We start from the raw sequence: 16,302 nt of genomic DNA on the forward strand, positions 1-16,302 counted from the left end.
GCCAGAGTGACTAATCCAAAAGGTGGAGGCTACTCCAATTGAGAAAAGCACCATGACTCAGCCCATAATCCTTCAGATAAGTGTGAATTGTTAAGTATGAATGTTCGTTATGGGATGTCAGCATTTTGCATATCCTGCCTCCCCCCTTCCATCCCAAGGCTCGGAGAAGGATGAAGGCAGCACACGCCCATCTCTGCACCAGCATGAAGGGCCACACGCAACTCCTCTCAGTCCTGAGCTGAGCAATGAAACTGAGAAAGGTTTCCCATTCCTCCATCACACTTGCTGCTGTCACCCAATCACCCAAGGGATGGACAAGGCGCTCACCTCCTCTTTGAACTGAGCAAACGTTTTCCGAACGCCATCCCGGCAGAAGACCAAAGCCTCGCGGTCGGGAAAGCGCTCCGCAGTCTGCTCCAGGCACTGGCCCACGGTTCTGTCCAGAAGGGGAATGTCTGTGGGTCCCTGGATGTAGCTGTTGGTCACCTTGGGAGACACAGAGGGCGTCTTTGTGTGCAGGGCACTGGGAAAAAAAAAAGAAGAGGCTATTTAATATAACCTGTCAGTACAGTTCTCTCCATCTGGAGGGATTATCAGCCTGCCAATGGCATTGGGAATACCTGATGCACATTCCTGCACCAGTGGGAGCCACAGGCAGCTGCTTCAGTGGGTCTAGATCAGGAAGACTTCCAAAAGGACTTGGAAAGCTTATGCAGTGGCTTGGGGCACATGGACAATCTTGGTACCCCCAGGGCACACACATGTGTGTCCATACCAGCAGGCAGAACAGGCAGAGCCTCCATCCCCCCATGGGACACCTGGTGGGGAAGGAGCCTGCAGCAGCCCTGCAGAGCTGGCACAGCCTGGCCCTACCATCATTCACCTGCACTGAAAACTACACAAATATATCAGCATGCCTGGACAGAATATGGGCTCTGCAGTTCACGGAGAGTGGCAACTGGGCTTGGTCTTTCTGCAACATTAAAAAGTATAAATAGCTGTGAAGTAACACAACCAAACCAGTTTGTAGATAAATTCTCCCAACTGGCTGAAAAGAGCAAACAAATGAGAAAGAGAGAATTAAAAATGAAAGAGGTCATTCTCCAAAACAATCAGCAGAGAAGAGTTTAATCCTGCAGAATGAAAACTGTTTAGAAGAGTTCAGAGAAGCTAAGCTGTAACTGAGGTGTCCACAAAGGAATGCTCTGTGTTTACAACAGCAATCAGCTGTACACGTTCCATCTCTGACAGCTGGAATACAAAGAGTTTATGGAACTGAAACAGCAGCAATAAAAAGAGGAGCTACCAGTGAAATGAGGGGGGAGAAGTGCAAAGGCAATACCACAGAAGGGAGGAGATGGCCCCACTGCAAATTTGAGTCTACCTGAAGGTGGGAAGGAAGAGAGCAAGGATGGGTTTGAGAAGTACAAACCAGGCAGGGTAGAAGCACTGAGACATTTTGCTGGAGGCCAAGGGGAGGTCAATTAGTCAGGAGAAGCAACAATAGGGAAAATAATTTTAAAATCATTAAGGCTTTCCCTGAGGTCTGATCATGGGTGGAAATGCAGCAATCTCCCCTTGAACCACAGCTCCTGAGCACTGCAGTTCCTCCCTTGGTTTCTCTCTCCATCTCCTACAAACCTCTCTCTGCTCCAGAGCCACCTCCCAATGCGCTGTCCCCTCCCCAGGCAGCCCTCCGTGCTCTCTGTCCCTCCTCATTTCCTCTCTGCCTTTCTCCATCACTTCAGCCCCTCCATTCCAACATTAGGAGACAACCAGGAGGGACAGGGCCAAGGTACGTTCATAGGGTGCATAGCACAGAGGCTGTGTATAATGCAGTGTATAATGGGGAAATCCCTGCCTTAAAGAGGAAAAATAGCTCAGCCTAAATGCCCATCTACTATGGGATCAATATTCTGCAAAGACTTGGTGTTACTGCAACAAATGATTTGTTTTCCTGCCCACAAGAAACAAGCCTGAGCCTGCAGTTACCTCCTATGTGGAGTGAAAGGCGGTGTTCAGATAACAAAAGCTAGATTTTACCCTCAGGGGAGTACAGCTCCAAGAGACACTGAGTGCCCTGACCCTTTTTCCCCACTGCTTTTCGGCAGAGGGAGGATTGTGCAAACTCCCACGGGCTCTGTTCAGTTATCCCTTCTCACCGAGCTCTTGGGCAACTCACATCAAGGCTGTGAGACTGCCTGAGGCGGAGGGAGGACAAGTGCCAAACTGAACTTCCTTTTATTGCTTGAAAACTCCTGGGCAAAGCATGTGTATAAGCGAGGAGATGAAAGGCAGCTCAGAAGAAAGGCCTTTATAAACATCAGTTCTATAAATCAAAAAGTAGAAAAAATTCTCCCTACAGCAAGGGCAGGATGAATGCTCCTAGGAGAGCAGTAAAAGCCAGTACAGCCACCCACAGCCACTGGCTGGTTGAAATGGAGACTGAAGAAGTCCCTGACCCCTGTCATAACTCAAAGGGCGGATGAGGAATCCTCAGGTTGCTCGTTAAATGCTTAATGGGGCCAGTCACACTCTCATCTCCCTCAAACCAAGCCATCTCCGGTGTCAGCAGAGCCTGTCCCCAAATTCCCCACCCAGGAAAGGCTGCAGAGGGCAGGGAGCAGCTGCTGACCTGGTTGTGCAAGAGCTCTTCCCCCCAGCATCATCTCAGGGGGCACTGGGAGCCAAGCAGGCTCAGCACTGGGAAAAATAAACAACAAAAGACCATCACAAAAAGAGACCGGAGAGAGGAAGAAATACTACAAAATAAAGATTGAGAAAATTCAATCAGAACCCAAAGTGATCAGCTGAAACCATCTCCTGCTCTCTGCAGTCAGCCTTCAAAGAGGTACTTGCCCAGCCCTGCACTGCCAGTGAAAAGGGGAATATCTTGCACTGTCATGTCTTGGCCATGCATTACACAGATCAGGCTCTCTGGGCTTACTGGCTCAATATTTTCCAGACCTGGAGATCCAAAAGGTTCCACTGACTTTTCAGAACCGGACTTTTACAGTAAATGCAAGAAGGCACAAAGCTCCAGGTTTCATGGTTTGGCTTCCTCCCTATCCCCAAACATGAGGATGAAAGTGCATCAAAGAGTAGTAAAAGATATCATTACAAAGCCACATGCTGAGAACTACTGAGAAAATACTGCAGTGTTTCACACCGTGAACACAGCTTGCTCTCAGAGGTCCCAAGTATTCACATTTTCAAATTAAAGCATCAGCAAATGATGAGGCTGAAATTAGAGGCTAAGAAGGCTAAGATATCTCATGCTCATAAGCCAGAGTCACTGACTCCTCTCAAAGCACTAACTCACATAATTTCTTCAAAATCATTAAGAAAAATTCTCAGCTGCCATTGAGTCTGACCTCCCCAAATTCTGGTCTGACATTCACATGTGCTTCAGCATTTCTGTATCACTTTGACAGCGGCAGAAGTGAAAGGTGTGGGATAAAGCACAGCAGACGACTTTTGGAAGCACTGGGGGTCAGGAGTGGACTGAAGAAGGCAGACACAATCCAGCAGCTGGAAATCACACAGGGCTGGTCTCCCTCCTACCCACAGCCAGCAGCAAGTGTATGTATCTGCTCTGAGAGAATGCATCAAGAGACCTCTAGAAAGAAAGGGTCCAAAGGATTTAGAAATAACCTCTGTGCTCATCTTTGTTACAGAAAACAAGGAACTCATCCTTCACCTCTTCCTACAAAGCATCTGGTGCTGCTGGAGATAAAACAAGACCCATGGTCTGCTACTACACCAGCTCTCATTTCCCTGACTCAGCCAAAGGAGAGCAGATAAAACTCTGCTTGCTCTTGGGCGTCAGCACTGTAAGCCATGGCTTTTGGAGAGCACATGCCTTTCGTTAGCAGCACATTTCAGCAGCAAGACAGCCTGCAAATGAGCCAGCCTCATCCACAGGCTGTTTGTACAAAACTCCAGAACCCTCAAATTCAGCAACGCAGCTCAACAGAGAGACATCAGAGATCTGGGAAGAATGCATCCTCCTCCTCCTCTTCCCTGCAAAAAGTGGGAGAGCAGACAAATCCCAGCAATCCCAGAGCTCTTCTGCCTGATGGCAGGGAGCAGAAATTATAAGACTGAGGCAAACACTCTGGGCTAACCCTAGGAGCTGTTTGTATTTTTCTCTGAACAGCCCAAATCAACAGTCTGGAGTTGTTGACATAAGATAACTGGCTCTGTTTTCACCTTTAACTCTTTACCAGTCTCTACAGAAATTATCAAAAGGGATGAGAGAGAAAACAAGGGAGTGTAAGCTCCTGTCCCCTTTGTAATGTGAAGGACACTGTGGTGCCATCACATCTGCACCTGTGGGAAAGGCTCTGCCTTCCCAGAGCCTGGGCATTGTCCCAAATACAGAGTTCATACTTGGAGAGGTCCACAGATTCTGCCCGTTCCTTGGCTTATGGACATCTATCAAGAGCATCTCTACCCAAAATAAGAGCTTTTGGGTCTTTTCTGTAATATGACTGCAATTAAAGGGTGCTGAAAATTAACTCTGCTCTGTCCTCACTTCCACTTTAATCTATTGACTAAAGAATTCATCAGATACTTACTACTTTTTAAAAATATTATTATTATTATTTTCGTTTAAGGAGAGACAAGGTTCCCAGGGTTTTCAGACTCCTCCTGCAGCAATTTTCTGGTTTTGTTTTTCACTGTACCTCTCTGCCCTCTGCACTCTCCCTGCAAAAAGGATAAACAAGCCTAGGAGCAGAATTCAATAAACTTTTTTATAACATTACTAGAGTTTACTCTCTAAATACATGCTCTGTCTTTCAAAGGGTTTTGTGTCCTTGTCCCTCAGTTTCAATTCTAGGCTGGAATGAGCTGCAGTGAATGCTGTCATGCTTCCCATCTCATCCTATTTCCTAAGAACAGATTCTGAGAAGACAATCTTCACATACCTATGATGAAATGGCTCCTAATGTCAAACCAGCTGAAAAAACCCACCTAAACCCTGTCTGTGAAAAACAAGGAATGGCCCACCTGGTTCTTGGAATTGCTCACTGGAAGTCATTCATCCCAGTGATTATTACTCTGAATATCAGCTAATCCTTCAGAGCCTTTCCCAAAGCCAGATACTTCCCATTTCTGTTTTTTTTGTTTTTTTGGTTTTTTTTTTGTTTTTTTGTTTTTTTGTTTTTTTTTTTTTTTTTTTTTTTTTTTTTTTTTTTTTTGGTTTTTTTTTTTGTTTTTTTTTTACATAAACTTGCTCCAAAAGGCAGCACTAAGAAAAGCCAGGCAAAGAACTGGCCTGACTTCCCAAGCCCCAGAGTTTCTTGGTGTCCCAGACCTGATGGGTCACCCAGCTGCAGGACACTAACTGCAAGTCAGAGCCCTGAAGGAGGATGGGGAAGCCATTTGATACATTTCACATTGCTGCAATCTAGATGGAGCTGCTGCACAAAGTTCAGCCCTTGCAATGCCTCCACTTCCCTTTGCCTGCTGCTCAGGACTTGTGCCCGCCCCAAGCTGGGGCAAAGCAGGTCCAGGGGAAACAGCCTCCCTTCTGCCACTTTGGAGGGGTTTTAGGGGAGGCAAGGGTTACACATTGAGATGAATATGCCCTCCCTGCATGCAGCCACTGGCCTAGCTGGACACCCACAGCGCTCTGCAGCTGCCCTACAGTCCCTGCCCCCCATCACACACGGTCTCCATCCTCTGCAGCCTCTGTGCCCTACAGCTCCCCAACCCCAGAGCCCTCTGCCCCCTATAGCTCCCATATCTTCTCATCCACAGCCCCCCGGTCCCCTATAGCCCCTATTCCTTCTCATCCATAGCCCCCTTTCTGCTTTAATTCCTATCCCTTTTAGCCCCTGTCCCCTACAGATACTCACCCCCCACAGCCCCACAGCCCTGTACCCCCACAGCCCCACAGCCCTGTACACCCTACAGCCCCACAGCCCTGTACACCCACAGCCCGGTACCCCTACAGCCCTGTACCCCTACAGCCCCACAGCCCTGTACCCCTACAGCCCCACAGCCCTGTACACCCTACAGCCCGGTACCCCCACAGCCCACAGCCCTGTACCATTACAGCCCCACAGCCCTGTACACCCTACAGCCCTGTACCCCCACAGCCCACAGCCCTGTACCCCCGCAGCCCTGTACCCCCACAGCCCACAGCCCTGTACCCCCGCAGCCCTGTACCCCCACAGCCCCACAGCCCTGTACCCCCGCAGCCCTGTACCCCTACAGCTACTCACCCCCTACAGCCCCACAGCCCTGCACCCCCACAGCCCGCAGCCCATCCGTACCTGCCCCGCCGCTCGCCCGCCCGGCGCAGGAGCTGCACTGCCCGGGGCAGCGCTGCCAGACGGGCCGTGGCCATTCCTTCAGCGGCGGCAGCACCCGAGCTACGGCAGGCCCCGGCCCGGCCCGTTCTCTGCCGTCCCGTCCCGTCCCGTTCCGCCGCTCGGTGCTGGGGGCGCGGCGCTCCACGGCCCGGCCCCGGCCCCGGCCCCGGCCCCGCTCCGCCCCGTCCCGTCCCGCCCGCGGCTCCCCGCGGCCCCGGGACTCTTGGCCGGCCGTGGGGCGGCACCGCTGGGAAGGGAAGCGGAGAAGGCGCCCGCCCTGCCCGGCCCGCGAGAGGGAATGGAGGCTCAGGCGGAACCCCCACAGTCCCGCCGGGCACCTGCCCCGTCCTCTGCCGGTCCCCACAATTTCTTCCCTGTACATTTCCACTCCATTATCTCTTCTTCCCAGCCTGTTCCATCAGCCTGGCCCAACCACTGTTACACCCCGAATAAGCCCCTCCACTCAAATGAGTAGAGATGGACTTTGGTGCAAGATAACCACCATCATTTGCCTCCACCTGTCTCCACTTGTATCACTTTGTGCTCTAGCCCTCCCGTGAGTCACCATCTGGCCTCCAGCCCTATCTCCTCAGTAAGTTATCAGTTGGCATCACACTAGCATCTTTAGGCACTCCCTGTGGAGAAGAGACCAGCTAGGGACTGCAGAGCTGCTCCAGGGCTGGGCAGGCTGAGACCCCCTCACCTGAGTGCAGAGTAGTGGGCAGGCACCAGGTAAGGAGTGTGGTGCTGCTGAGCTCTCCAGCAGCACTGATGCTGAAGAGGTGACACAGTGTATCTGTATCACATCAAGCACAATGGTGCTGACGAACAAGAGCATAAATATCAACCTCAGAATGGTGAATCTCAGACTTCAAACCAAAAATGTGCTTGTAACAGAGTGAAATATCAACTGCCACCAGATCTCTAGCGTCTGACACTTTTAGAAATGAAAGATTTACCCCAGTGTGCATCTAGTTCATGAGGAATTTGTTTGATGGCAGCAGTGACAATGTCTTCTTTGTTAGGGAAAGGGAGACTTTTTCCCTTGAAATGCGGAAAATTGACCTTGGCTGCAGAGGGGTCACAGAGACCTTCAAAGAGTCTGGGAATGGTCTCCAACCCCAGGCTGGCATGGTCAGCTGAGGCCCAGTAAGGATTGTTAGATCACAATTAGATCAACTGCGTTCATCCCACTTCCCTCAGCATTTCCTGCTCCCTTCTCCTTGCTAATGTTGTTGCAACCCCTAACAGAGTGCACAGATGTGCCTTGTGCTATGCTTTGTCTTTGTCATCTGGAGCTTCAAAGTCTTTCTAGCCTCTTCCAGTCAGTCCCACTGAACTCAGCAGCGAGGTGAGTTTCTGGATTCCCACAGGGGATGTAAAGCTGTGTGACATCTGTAGCCAGATGTTGTCCTTCCACCGTTTGGCCAGAGCAGAGCAACTGTCTTTGTGCTGATGGAGCATCAGAGCTCTTGGTATTGTATAACCACCGAGGAAAAAAAATTGATGCAAACCTGTAATAAATAAAAATAAAAATGACTTTTGGCTTGATCTTCCCACATTATGATCATTGGCCAAGAGGGTGAATCCCGGTTAAAGAAAGAATTAAACCAAGAATTATGCAGAAATTAATGTGACCTTAACATCTGGGTATGTTTGTTTGAGATTGTAGTGGATTTGGCTAGAGAGCAAAGCAAAGGACCCCTGAAGCAGTAGCATTTCATACACCATTGCATAAGGTACCATTCATTTCTAACCAAGATTTTAAAATCTGGTAATCATAAGTAGGTAGGTAGGTTTTGTAACCATCTACACCCTTGTTTGGTTTTGCTAGGAGCCAATGGCTCTTGGATTTGTGGAAACACAGATTTCAGTCTCTGTAGCATTGCACTGACAAAGATCTTTCCCAGATATGCAGAGGGTCCTGCTCAGGCCCCCTCAGAGCCCCTCTGGGTTCTGTTCTCCAGAGCAGGACTGTATTTGGTGCCTCCCAGCCATGGAAGGGAACAGCACAGCACATCACATGAATCCCTCGCTGGCTCAGGGTAACGAGTGGGTCAGTAATCAGTGCCTGCCTTGGAGATTTGGCTTCCCCACCACTCTCTGCAGCAAGTCTTCTCTGGCCCTTCCCTCCAACAACATTGTTGTGAAAAGCTTAGGTATGGGGGGAGATTCTTGGATAAGTAGACCTCACTCCTCTCAGATGAGGGCTCTGTAATTTCTGATCACATTGGGAAGAACAATAACATGCTCTGAAAAACTTTCATAATCTCCTGGACAGGAGCACCTCAACCTCAGGTAGACTTTATTGTAGTTTCTATGCGGCAAATCCTTGTGTGCTGCTTTGGGGTGCCTTTGTTCAGAGAATCCTGTGGCCTTAGTTACCTCAGTACTGAGCTAATGCTGGTTTCTGGGTGTTGGAAGAAATTCACCGGCAGCTTAAAAACAAACTAATGCATCCAGAGGGCAGATGTGCTGCAGTAGTGAAAACATCTTCGCAATGTGTGTTTGTGATGTTTGTCCCAAACATCTTCGCAATGTGTATTTAGATCTTTGCAATGTGTATTTGTGATGTTTGTCCCAAACATCTTTGCAATGTGTGTTTGTGATGTTTGTCCCCAAACATCACAAATAGCACAGAGGTGAGGAAATTCATGGTTAGTCCTTGCTGTAATCCCAGTACCAGGTAACACTAATCTGGCTCTGTCTCAGGCTCCTTTCTCTTTCACTGACTTTCTCCACAGAGGAGAGTGCTCTGTTCCTGTGGGGCTGGAGCCTTGGGAGCCAAGCAGGAATATCCATTAAGGGTTCCTCCTGTGAAGAAACATTGTTGGGTAATGGTACAGCCCAACTGAGAGGGAATTCTCCCCCTGGATTAGGGAGAGTGTGGACAGATATAAGCAGCTGTATCAGGTATTGCAAAACAGTGTACACATCCCTGGGTTTCTGTTGGGATTATTGACCATAAACCAGTTAGTTCTCTGCGTGGTGCTGTGTGTCAGGTGATGTGGCTGGATGCAAAACCTCCCCTGCTCGTGGGTCTAGGCTGGGAGTTCTCCTGCCTTCTGCAGGGCTGTTTCATGTAGCCCAGATCTAAACTCCTGCCAACCTGGCCAGGGTTCCAGGGCTGGTGGGACAGCTACAAGAATGCCCTGAGCTGTACCAGTGTGTCCCAAAATAGGCTCTGCCACCCAGTGTGTAAGAGGCCAACTCAAGCCCAGAGCAGAGGTATTTGACTTCACCTATTTACAGTTCTGCACTGGATGGCAAATCCACAAAGCCAGCATGACAGCTGTCAAAACTTTTGACTACTTACATATTTTAGCAACAAGAGGCATTAATGTTCATTGGCTACAAGTTACCTAGTTCTCATATCAATTAGTATTCTATCTGCCATTGTTTAATGATTCTTTTGCTTCCCATGCTAATTAGTCCAGTCTTAGTCTTTCTCTTCTTTTGGGTTGGTGGGTTTCCTGGGTCTGTGACCATGAGCAGGTGGTCACAATCTGCCCCTGACAAAACTACATTTCACCTGCTTGGAGCTGATTCAACCCAATTGCTGAGTTAGCTTTATTAGTTTCTTCCTTATCTTCGGGATTCTTCCTAATGTCCTTGTAACTCATAAATCCTGCATTCCTCGTTCCCGCTCAGTAGCACATCCTTCTTCCCAAGCTTTGTTAACCTCTCATTAAGTCTGAGATCATCGGATCAAACCTTAAACCTTAACAAGACAATTCTACCAACAAGTAATTCGTCTTTCTAAGACAGCGCTTAGAGCCTATTAGCTGCTCTCTGCTCGGGGACTAAATCTCATTTCTTTTTGCTTAGGTTTGAAAGTACGCAGAGATCAAACACCAGATAACATCCTCTCTTAGGGCAACGCGCCGGTGTTCGGCGGCGCCGGTGCGTGCGCGGGCGGTGCGGCCCCGCTCCGGGCCGGCAGGGGCGCGCTCGGCCCCGCGGCGGCGGCTGCCGGGCCCCGCGCGGACGTGGCCGCGGAAGTGGCTGGCGGGGCCGGGCCGTGCCACGCCGGGACGGGCCGGGCCGGGCTGGGCTGAGCCGCTCCGAGCCGAGCCGCGCTGTCTCCCCGTGCCGAGCCGCATCTCCCGTGGGCAGCCGCCGACGGAGCCATGTCGCGGGGCAGCGGGAAGGGGCTCAGCCTGAAGGACAAGCTGGACGGGAACGAGCTGGACCTGAGCCTCTGCGACCTGAATGAAGTGCCGGTGCGGGAGCTGGTGAGTCTCCGGCCGCAGGGCCCCCGGCGGGGGTGGGGAGCGGCTCCCGGCCCCGGGAAGGGGCAGCGTAGGGCAGCCGGATGTGCTGGGGGCTTGTGACCTGGCCTGCAGGTATTTAAAGCAGTGAGATTCTGTGTCCCGCGGGCCCGGCAGCCGCTAGTTACTGCTGTCCTGGGATAAGAACCTTTTTGACACAGAGATGGATCCGGAGATGACGTGACCGTGGAGCAGCCGCGGGGGATGGATAGACTGACGCGGGAGAAACCGCAGAGGCCGAAGCAGAACAGGTGTCAGAGGGGGTCGGGTGAATGTCCATGTTCATTCAGTGCCTTATTTGTCTTTCAGGCTGCTCTTCCGAAAGCTACTGTCTTGGATTTGTCCTGTAACAACCTCGTTTCCTTGCCGGTAAGGTGCTAGAGAGCCTCCGTGGAGATCAGTCTGCTGGGAAATGTTTGGAAAGACAGCTGGTGCTTCAGTAGAGGCTCACCAGGCACTGTGGAACTGGCACTTTCGCTGCCCTGGGGTGGCTGAATGACTCAGTTGTCAGTAACAGGTCAGTGCTGGCAGTGGATTTGGCTGAGGCAGGAGAGAGTACAGGGTTGCACTGTGTGAAGATTGCAGTACATTCCTTCCAGAGCGTCCCCAGGTGAATACAGAGAAGTTTCATCAGCAGTGGAGACTTGGGTTTGTTCCTGTCATATTGTCATCCATAACCTTCTCGGTCTGTCTTATCTGTCCCACTGTGTCTCACATCCATCTTCCAAGGCAGAGGAGGAGAGCAATTTTCCTCCATCACAGTCCTGTAGCAAGTCAAGGATTTGTGCCTGATTTGAGGTGCAGGCTGTCTCCACTTAGGTTCTTCCATAAGGGTGCTGACCAGCTTCCTCTGGGTTTTCTTTGTTTGGGTTTTAGTCAGACTTCTGCAGTTTGATGCATCTGGTGAAACTGGATTTGAGTAAAAATCGGTTGCAACAGCTGCCCTTGGACTTCGGCCGCCTGGTGAATCTGCAGCACTTGGACCTCCTGAACAACCGCTTGGTCACCCTGCCGGTCAGCTTTGCACAGCTCAAGGTAAAACTGTTTGCTGGGCAGTTACGTAAAGCTTTGGGATGCAGCCCATGGTCTTGTGATCCTGCTCAAGTTGATTTCTCTGGTGAAGCATCCATCCTGCTGACTACCCATTTCAAAATTCAGCTGGGTCTGCACTGCAGCCCAGTAAAAATCCTCTCAGTCTATTGAAAACATCTCTGCTCATCTTCTCTACCTGTTTCATTAATGTGAAAACTAAGCAGTTCTTTCCTTCTGCTTTGGATCTCTTTATTAATTCCAAGACTGCTGTGCTCTTACAGCCTTCCCTTTGTGCCTTTTTGCAGAACCTGAAGTGGCTGGATCTGAAGGACAATCCCCTGGATCCTGTCCTGGCAAAAGTAGCAGGAGACTGTCTGGATGAGAAGCAGTGTAAGCAGGCTGCTGTCAAGGTAAGGAGTCTCGTTTTATTCTAATTGCTTTTTTTCCTTTCATGGCTTTGAGTGATTCTTGCTCTGTTTGCTTAGCAAGCTGGGCAGCTGCTGCAGGACCCTGAAGTTTCTTCAGGGAGTGAGGTGCAGGTCCACTGCACTGACTCCCCTACTGCTGTGTCTGTGGAGAGCAAACACCTGACTGAGGAGGATGCTTCTCCATTTGTGGAGTTAAGAGAGGATTAAATGCTGGTTGCCAAGAAAGGAAGCATAATCAGACATAGTAATCCATGCCTGTGCTGATAGTACAAAAACCTCTGGAGAAGTTCTGGCAAACATAAATAGAAATGTTCTGTGATCCTCTGAATCACTGAGCACCAGTTTGCCATGTTTGTTTTTAATGCAAAGATTTGTTTTTTAACAGAGACTCACATAAGTTATGAGTTCTTTTCAGAGCCGTAGCTGTAGGGATAGGTGAGGGTTGAGGGTCAGCCCCAGCTGCCTGTCCTCAGCCACACTCCATCTGTTGTGTTCTGAACTGACTGTGCTACTAGGCTTCTGCACAGCCCTCAGGTTGTTTTCTTGGCTATTTCAGGTACTGCAGCACATGAAAGCAATCCAGTCTGAGCAAGATCAACAACGGCAGCGGAAACTCCAGGCAGAGAGAGGTAAGGACAAAGAGCCCCCACGTGCTGTCTGCTGAGGACTGCTCTTGGTCTGTATAACACACCCAAACATTCTGATCACCATCTAATAAATTGTCATCTAACACATATTTGTAGCCACCTAAACCCAAAGTACTCAGGGAATAGTAGGGTAAAAGGGCTGGAGGGAGAAATATAGCAGGGGGGTAGTGTATGTGATTTCTTGGCCTGAGGAATAGTTAAATCTCTAGAAGGAATGTGCTATAGGTTACCTATAAAACATGAAAGAAAAGCACAGCAAAATGCAAGGTATGTATTACTAAATAAAATGATAATAAAAGAGGATAGTTGTTTAATTGGTTTCCTCATTCCAGTTGGGATAATAAGGTAATAAGGAAAATGGCAGTGACAACGCTTTGCATAAAAGGGAAAAACTTGCTGTTAACCCCCAGAAATGGAGAAGAAGCGTGAAGCAGAACAGCGAGCAAAGGAGGCTCTGGAGAGAGAACTGCGGAAGCGAGAGAAGGCAGAGGAGAAGGAGCGCAGAAGGCGAGAGTACGATGCTCAGAAAGCTGCAAAACAGGAGATGGAAAAGAAAACTAAAAAGGAAACAGTCCACACCCGAAGTAAGTAGTGTCTGTTTTGGGTGGGATTGTGTCAGGTTTCATTGTCATTAGATTGTGCTGCTGCCAGAATTGCTTTCATGCAGCCCAGGTACTGGGAGACTGGAAGATGGTGGGAGAGGGTAGAGTGCAACTTACAGGAGTTCTCATAAACTCTGCTGCTGTGCCCTTTCCCCCTTTTCCTGTGTTACCCTGAACTGTAAAGCTGCAAGTCATGAAGTTCTCCAGCTGTTCCTAATGAGAACTTCCCTCCACTCATTTTTTTCTTAAGTCTACTGAGCTACATTTGCTTAATCAGATCTTGTGCAACACAGAGGTGCTTTACACCCCCTTCACTGCTGCCCATGAAACTGGATCTGAAACTTTTCATTCTAACCAGTTACATCCTGCACATCTACTTATTTATCAGAGCTAAGTGATGAAAATTCACAACAAAAGCCAACTGCAGCAGAGGATTAAGTATCTTACCTGAACAGTTTGTTTGTGAGCATAGCCTGTTGTTGTTGGTTCATTCCTCACATTGTGTCCTGTTCACGTTCTCACTGCAGAGCCGGCCTCCAGCTCCCGTCCCCCTCAGCCTGCCCGGCACAAGGCCTCGTGGTCGCGGTCAGTGCTGAGAGTGCTGCTCTTTGTGCTCTTCTGCATCCTCTGTACCCTGGCTGCCTGCAAGCTGACGGAGCTGCAGCATCAACCTCTGTGTGTCAGCGTCAACACCCTCTACGAGGACGTGGTGGCTGCTCTGCAGAACCACAAAACCCTGCAGAACATGCTACAGCACAACTCGCACCAGTGATTGTCCTGGGTGGGCACTTGCTTCATCAGCATCTCCTTCCACCATCTACGCAGCCAGAATTCCTATGGAATTGTGTTCTGATGAAACTGCTTTGAACCAGTCAGCGTTGGTTTGCTGGTCCACTCCACAGAGCAGAGCTATTGTTACACTATCTTTGTTGTGCATGTCTCTCAGTCGGCCTGTAACTCCCATTATTTGTGCACATTAACCTAAACTTGTTACCACTCCTTGCCTCCAAGTTGTGTCCACCAGGATTGTGAGGCACAGGAAGCTGACAGTCTATAGGAATGGGAACAAGCAGCCCTCACATCATCTGGGTGAGACAGCTGTAGCTCTGAGCTAGAGGTGGAAGGTTTTTAATACATATCCATTCCTTGCTCTCATTTCTGTTTGTGCTAAAAATGGTGGTATGGCTGTATGGGAATAATACACTAAGGCCACACTCCAGGACCAATTACAGGCATGTGGGATGGCTGTGCATCCTTGTGTTGGAGCAAAGGGGCTGATGTGCTATTGAAAGAAGCTGAAAATTTTCAATACAATAGTTTTCATGGCAATTTGTCTGAACTGGATGTTTATGTTATTAACATAGTTTTCATTTTAATTAGACCTTTTAGGAACAGCCACAAATGATTGCCAAGTACATGGGAGTAATTCCTGCCTGCTGCAGCTGCGGAAGCAGCGCTGGGCGGCGCTGTGGGAGCACTGCTGGCAGGAATGGGAAGCCTCGGGGCTGGGGAAAGGCTGGGAGGTTTGGTGGTTTGCATCTCAAGAGGAAAACTCACCTCTGCAATGGTCTGTGAATTATTTCGAATTTCCTTAAAAATTATTTAAAATTCATTTTAAAATTTCCTTAACTTCCATCGAGCAGAAGTTTTTCATATCCTTAAGAGCTTTGTGAGTTCTTAAAATGAAGTGCAAGTTTCAAAGAATATCTGTGCTACAGACTCCACTGAGACATTCACACTGGTGTCCAGAATCGTTCCTTCTTCTCATACCTATCACAGCATTAAACCCTCATTTTTCTGTAACCCGATGATAAGATTGTGGTTCCCTGAATATGGCCCAGGAGAGAGCAGCAGCACAAGTGTCAGATCAAAGGAATGAAGGGGTGCCTCTGCCTCAGGAGGGTGCATGTTCTCAAAGCTTCCTTCAAACACCTTTAAGCTTTGCTTTGGGTGCCTAGCTCATCCCATTCTTTAAAAGATCCTTACCCTCTATCCAGAAATGTTCAGGAGAATTACAAACAGCATCTAAAGCAATGATTCCTCCATGCAGCCCTTCCTGCCAACATTTAGATGAGTGCTACATAGGTTGGTGAGCATGTGCTTATACAATTTATAGACTGGGGTTAGCAGCACTTCTGGTCAGGCCAGGGCTCCAGCTGGGTGCCTAGAGCAAGCAGGGCAGGTAGGGATTTTTCCACTGGAGGCAGCAGGGTTCCAAAGAGTTAACTTCTACACATGGGATGCAGTTTAATTCTCAGCAATGCTGTTACAAAAACCCTCAACTGTCCTTGTGTGCACACAAGTGCTGATGGCTGCACGGACAGGCCGTGGTCCCCAATCTAATTAAAAGGAAGCTTTTTCTGCCAACTGTTTAGACCTCATAATTCCAGCACATATAATCAGATTTCAAGACCTTCTGTAGATTAGGCTGTCTGGAGACTGAATCAGAGCACTCTAAACTTGTATCTGAAAATTAGTCTTACTCATTCCCATCTGCTACAGCGGAACAATGAGAGGCTATTTGTGAGGTAAAGTTCTTTCACCTCGCTAGAGCAGGTGCTGGGGGGGCAGCACCACGTTGCTCCAGCTTCAGGATTTGTCCCAAAGGAGGGAGAAGGTAAGTCCTTGCAGTTCAGGAGAGCAACAGGAAGTATTCCTTTTAACAGAGGACATACCTGTCTATATTCAAGACACCATGTTTAGAAGCAAAGGTTATTCTTCAAAATTATTTATTTTATAGAAAGACAAATAAAACAACATCAGTACTATAAGCTGTGTGCAACTCATGTGCTTAGGGAAGATGTTCACCACCTTTCTTGTGTAAACTCCTGCTATTCAGCAACTTTATCCAACTTTTTTCCTTCTACAATAAAGTCTTAATGTGTTTCAAGTATTTAAACAGGGATCATTGAGTGTTATCTAAGCACTTCTTCACAGAAGAAAACTGAAAACTTGACCAGACAAATGGTGAAAACCCTTATTCCCTGGAGCTACCCAGT

At 48.9% G+C, this 16,302-nt stretch overlaps 2 protein-coding genes across 3 annotated transcripts in view; one reads left to right on the top strand and one right to left on the bottom strand.

Moving 5' to 3' along the window:
* ACSF2 (acyl-CoA synthetase family member 2) overlaps nt 1–6,489 on the bottom strand; it is a 37,569-nt gene extending 31,080 nt beyond the window's left edge. Inside the window, exons 1-2 of the mRNA XM_058817059.1 lie at nt 6,285–6,489; nt 328–523 (exon numbers count right to left, since the gene is read on the bottom strand). Coding sequence (XP_058673042.1) covers nt 328–523; nt 6,285–6,358 — 270 coding nt within the window. The 5' untranslated portion in view covers nt 6,359–6,489. The remainder of the gene's footprint in view (nt 1–327; nt 524–6,284) is intronic.
* Nucleotides 6,490–10,321: 3,832 nt separating this feature from the next.
* Nucleotides 10,322–16,171, top strand: LRRC59 (leucine rich repeat containing 59). 2 transcript variants are annotated; one of them, XM_058817300.1, is made up of 7 exons: nt 10,322–10,558; nt 10,904–10,963; nt 11,471–11,629; nt 11,932–12,036; nt 12,611–12,683; nt 13,112–13,285; nt 13,831–16,171. In XM_058817300.1, the coding sequence occupies exons 1-7, from the start codon at nt 10,454–10,456 to the stop codon at nt 14,073–14,075; spliced, it is 921 nt and encodes a 306-aa protein (XP_058673283.1). In that variant the 5' UTR covers nt 10,322–10,453; the 3' UTR covers nt 14,076–16,171. The 2 variants fall into 2 exon arrangements, with proteins under 2 accessions (XP_058673283.1, XP_058673284.1); XM_058817301.1 differs by lacking the exon at nt 10,322–10,558 and having other exon boundaries at nt 10,932–11,111.
* Nucleotides 16,172–16,302: the final 131 nt, after the last annotated feature.

Source organism: Ammospiza caudacuta, chromosome 19 (genome assembly GCF_027887145.1).
Source record: "Ammospiza caudacuta isolate bAmmCau1 chromosome 19, bAmmCau1.pri, whole genome shotgun sequence".
Classification (NCBI taxonomy): Eukaryota; Metazoa; Chordata; class Aves; order Passeriformes; family Passerellidae; genus Ammospiza; species Ammospiza caudacuta.

Coding starts and splice junctions, on each gene's coding strand:
- LRRC59 (XM_058817300.1), top strand. CDS start 10,454: ATGTCGCGGGGCAGCGGGAAGGGGCTCAGCCTGAAGGACAAGCTGGAC. Junction 10,964..11,470: donor ACAACCTCGTTTCCTTGCCG/GTAAGGTGCTAG, acceptor TTTGGGTTTTAG/TCAGACTTCTGCAGTTTGAT. Junction 12,684..13,111: donor GAAACTCCAGGCAGAGAGAG/GTAAGGACAAAG, acceptor GTTAACCCCCAG/AAATGGAGAAGAAGCGTGAA.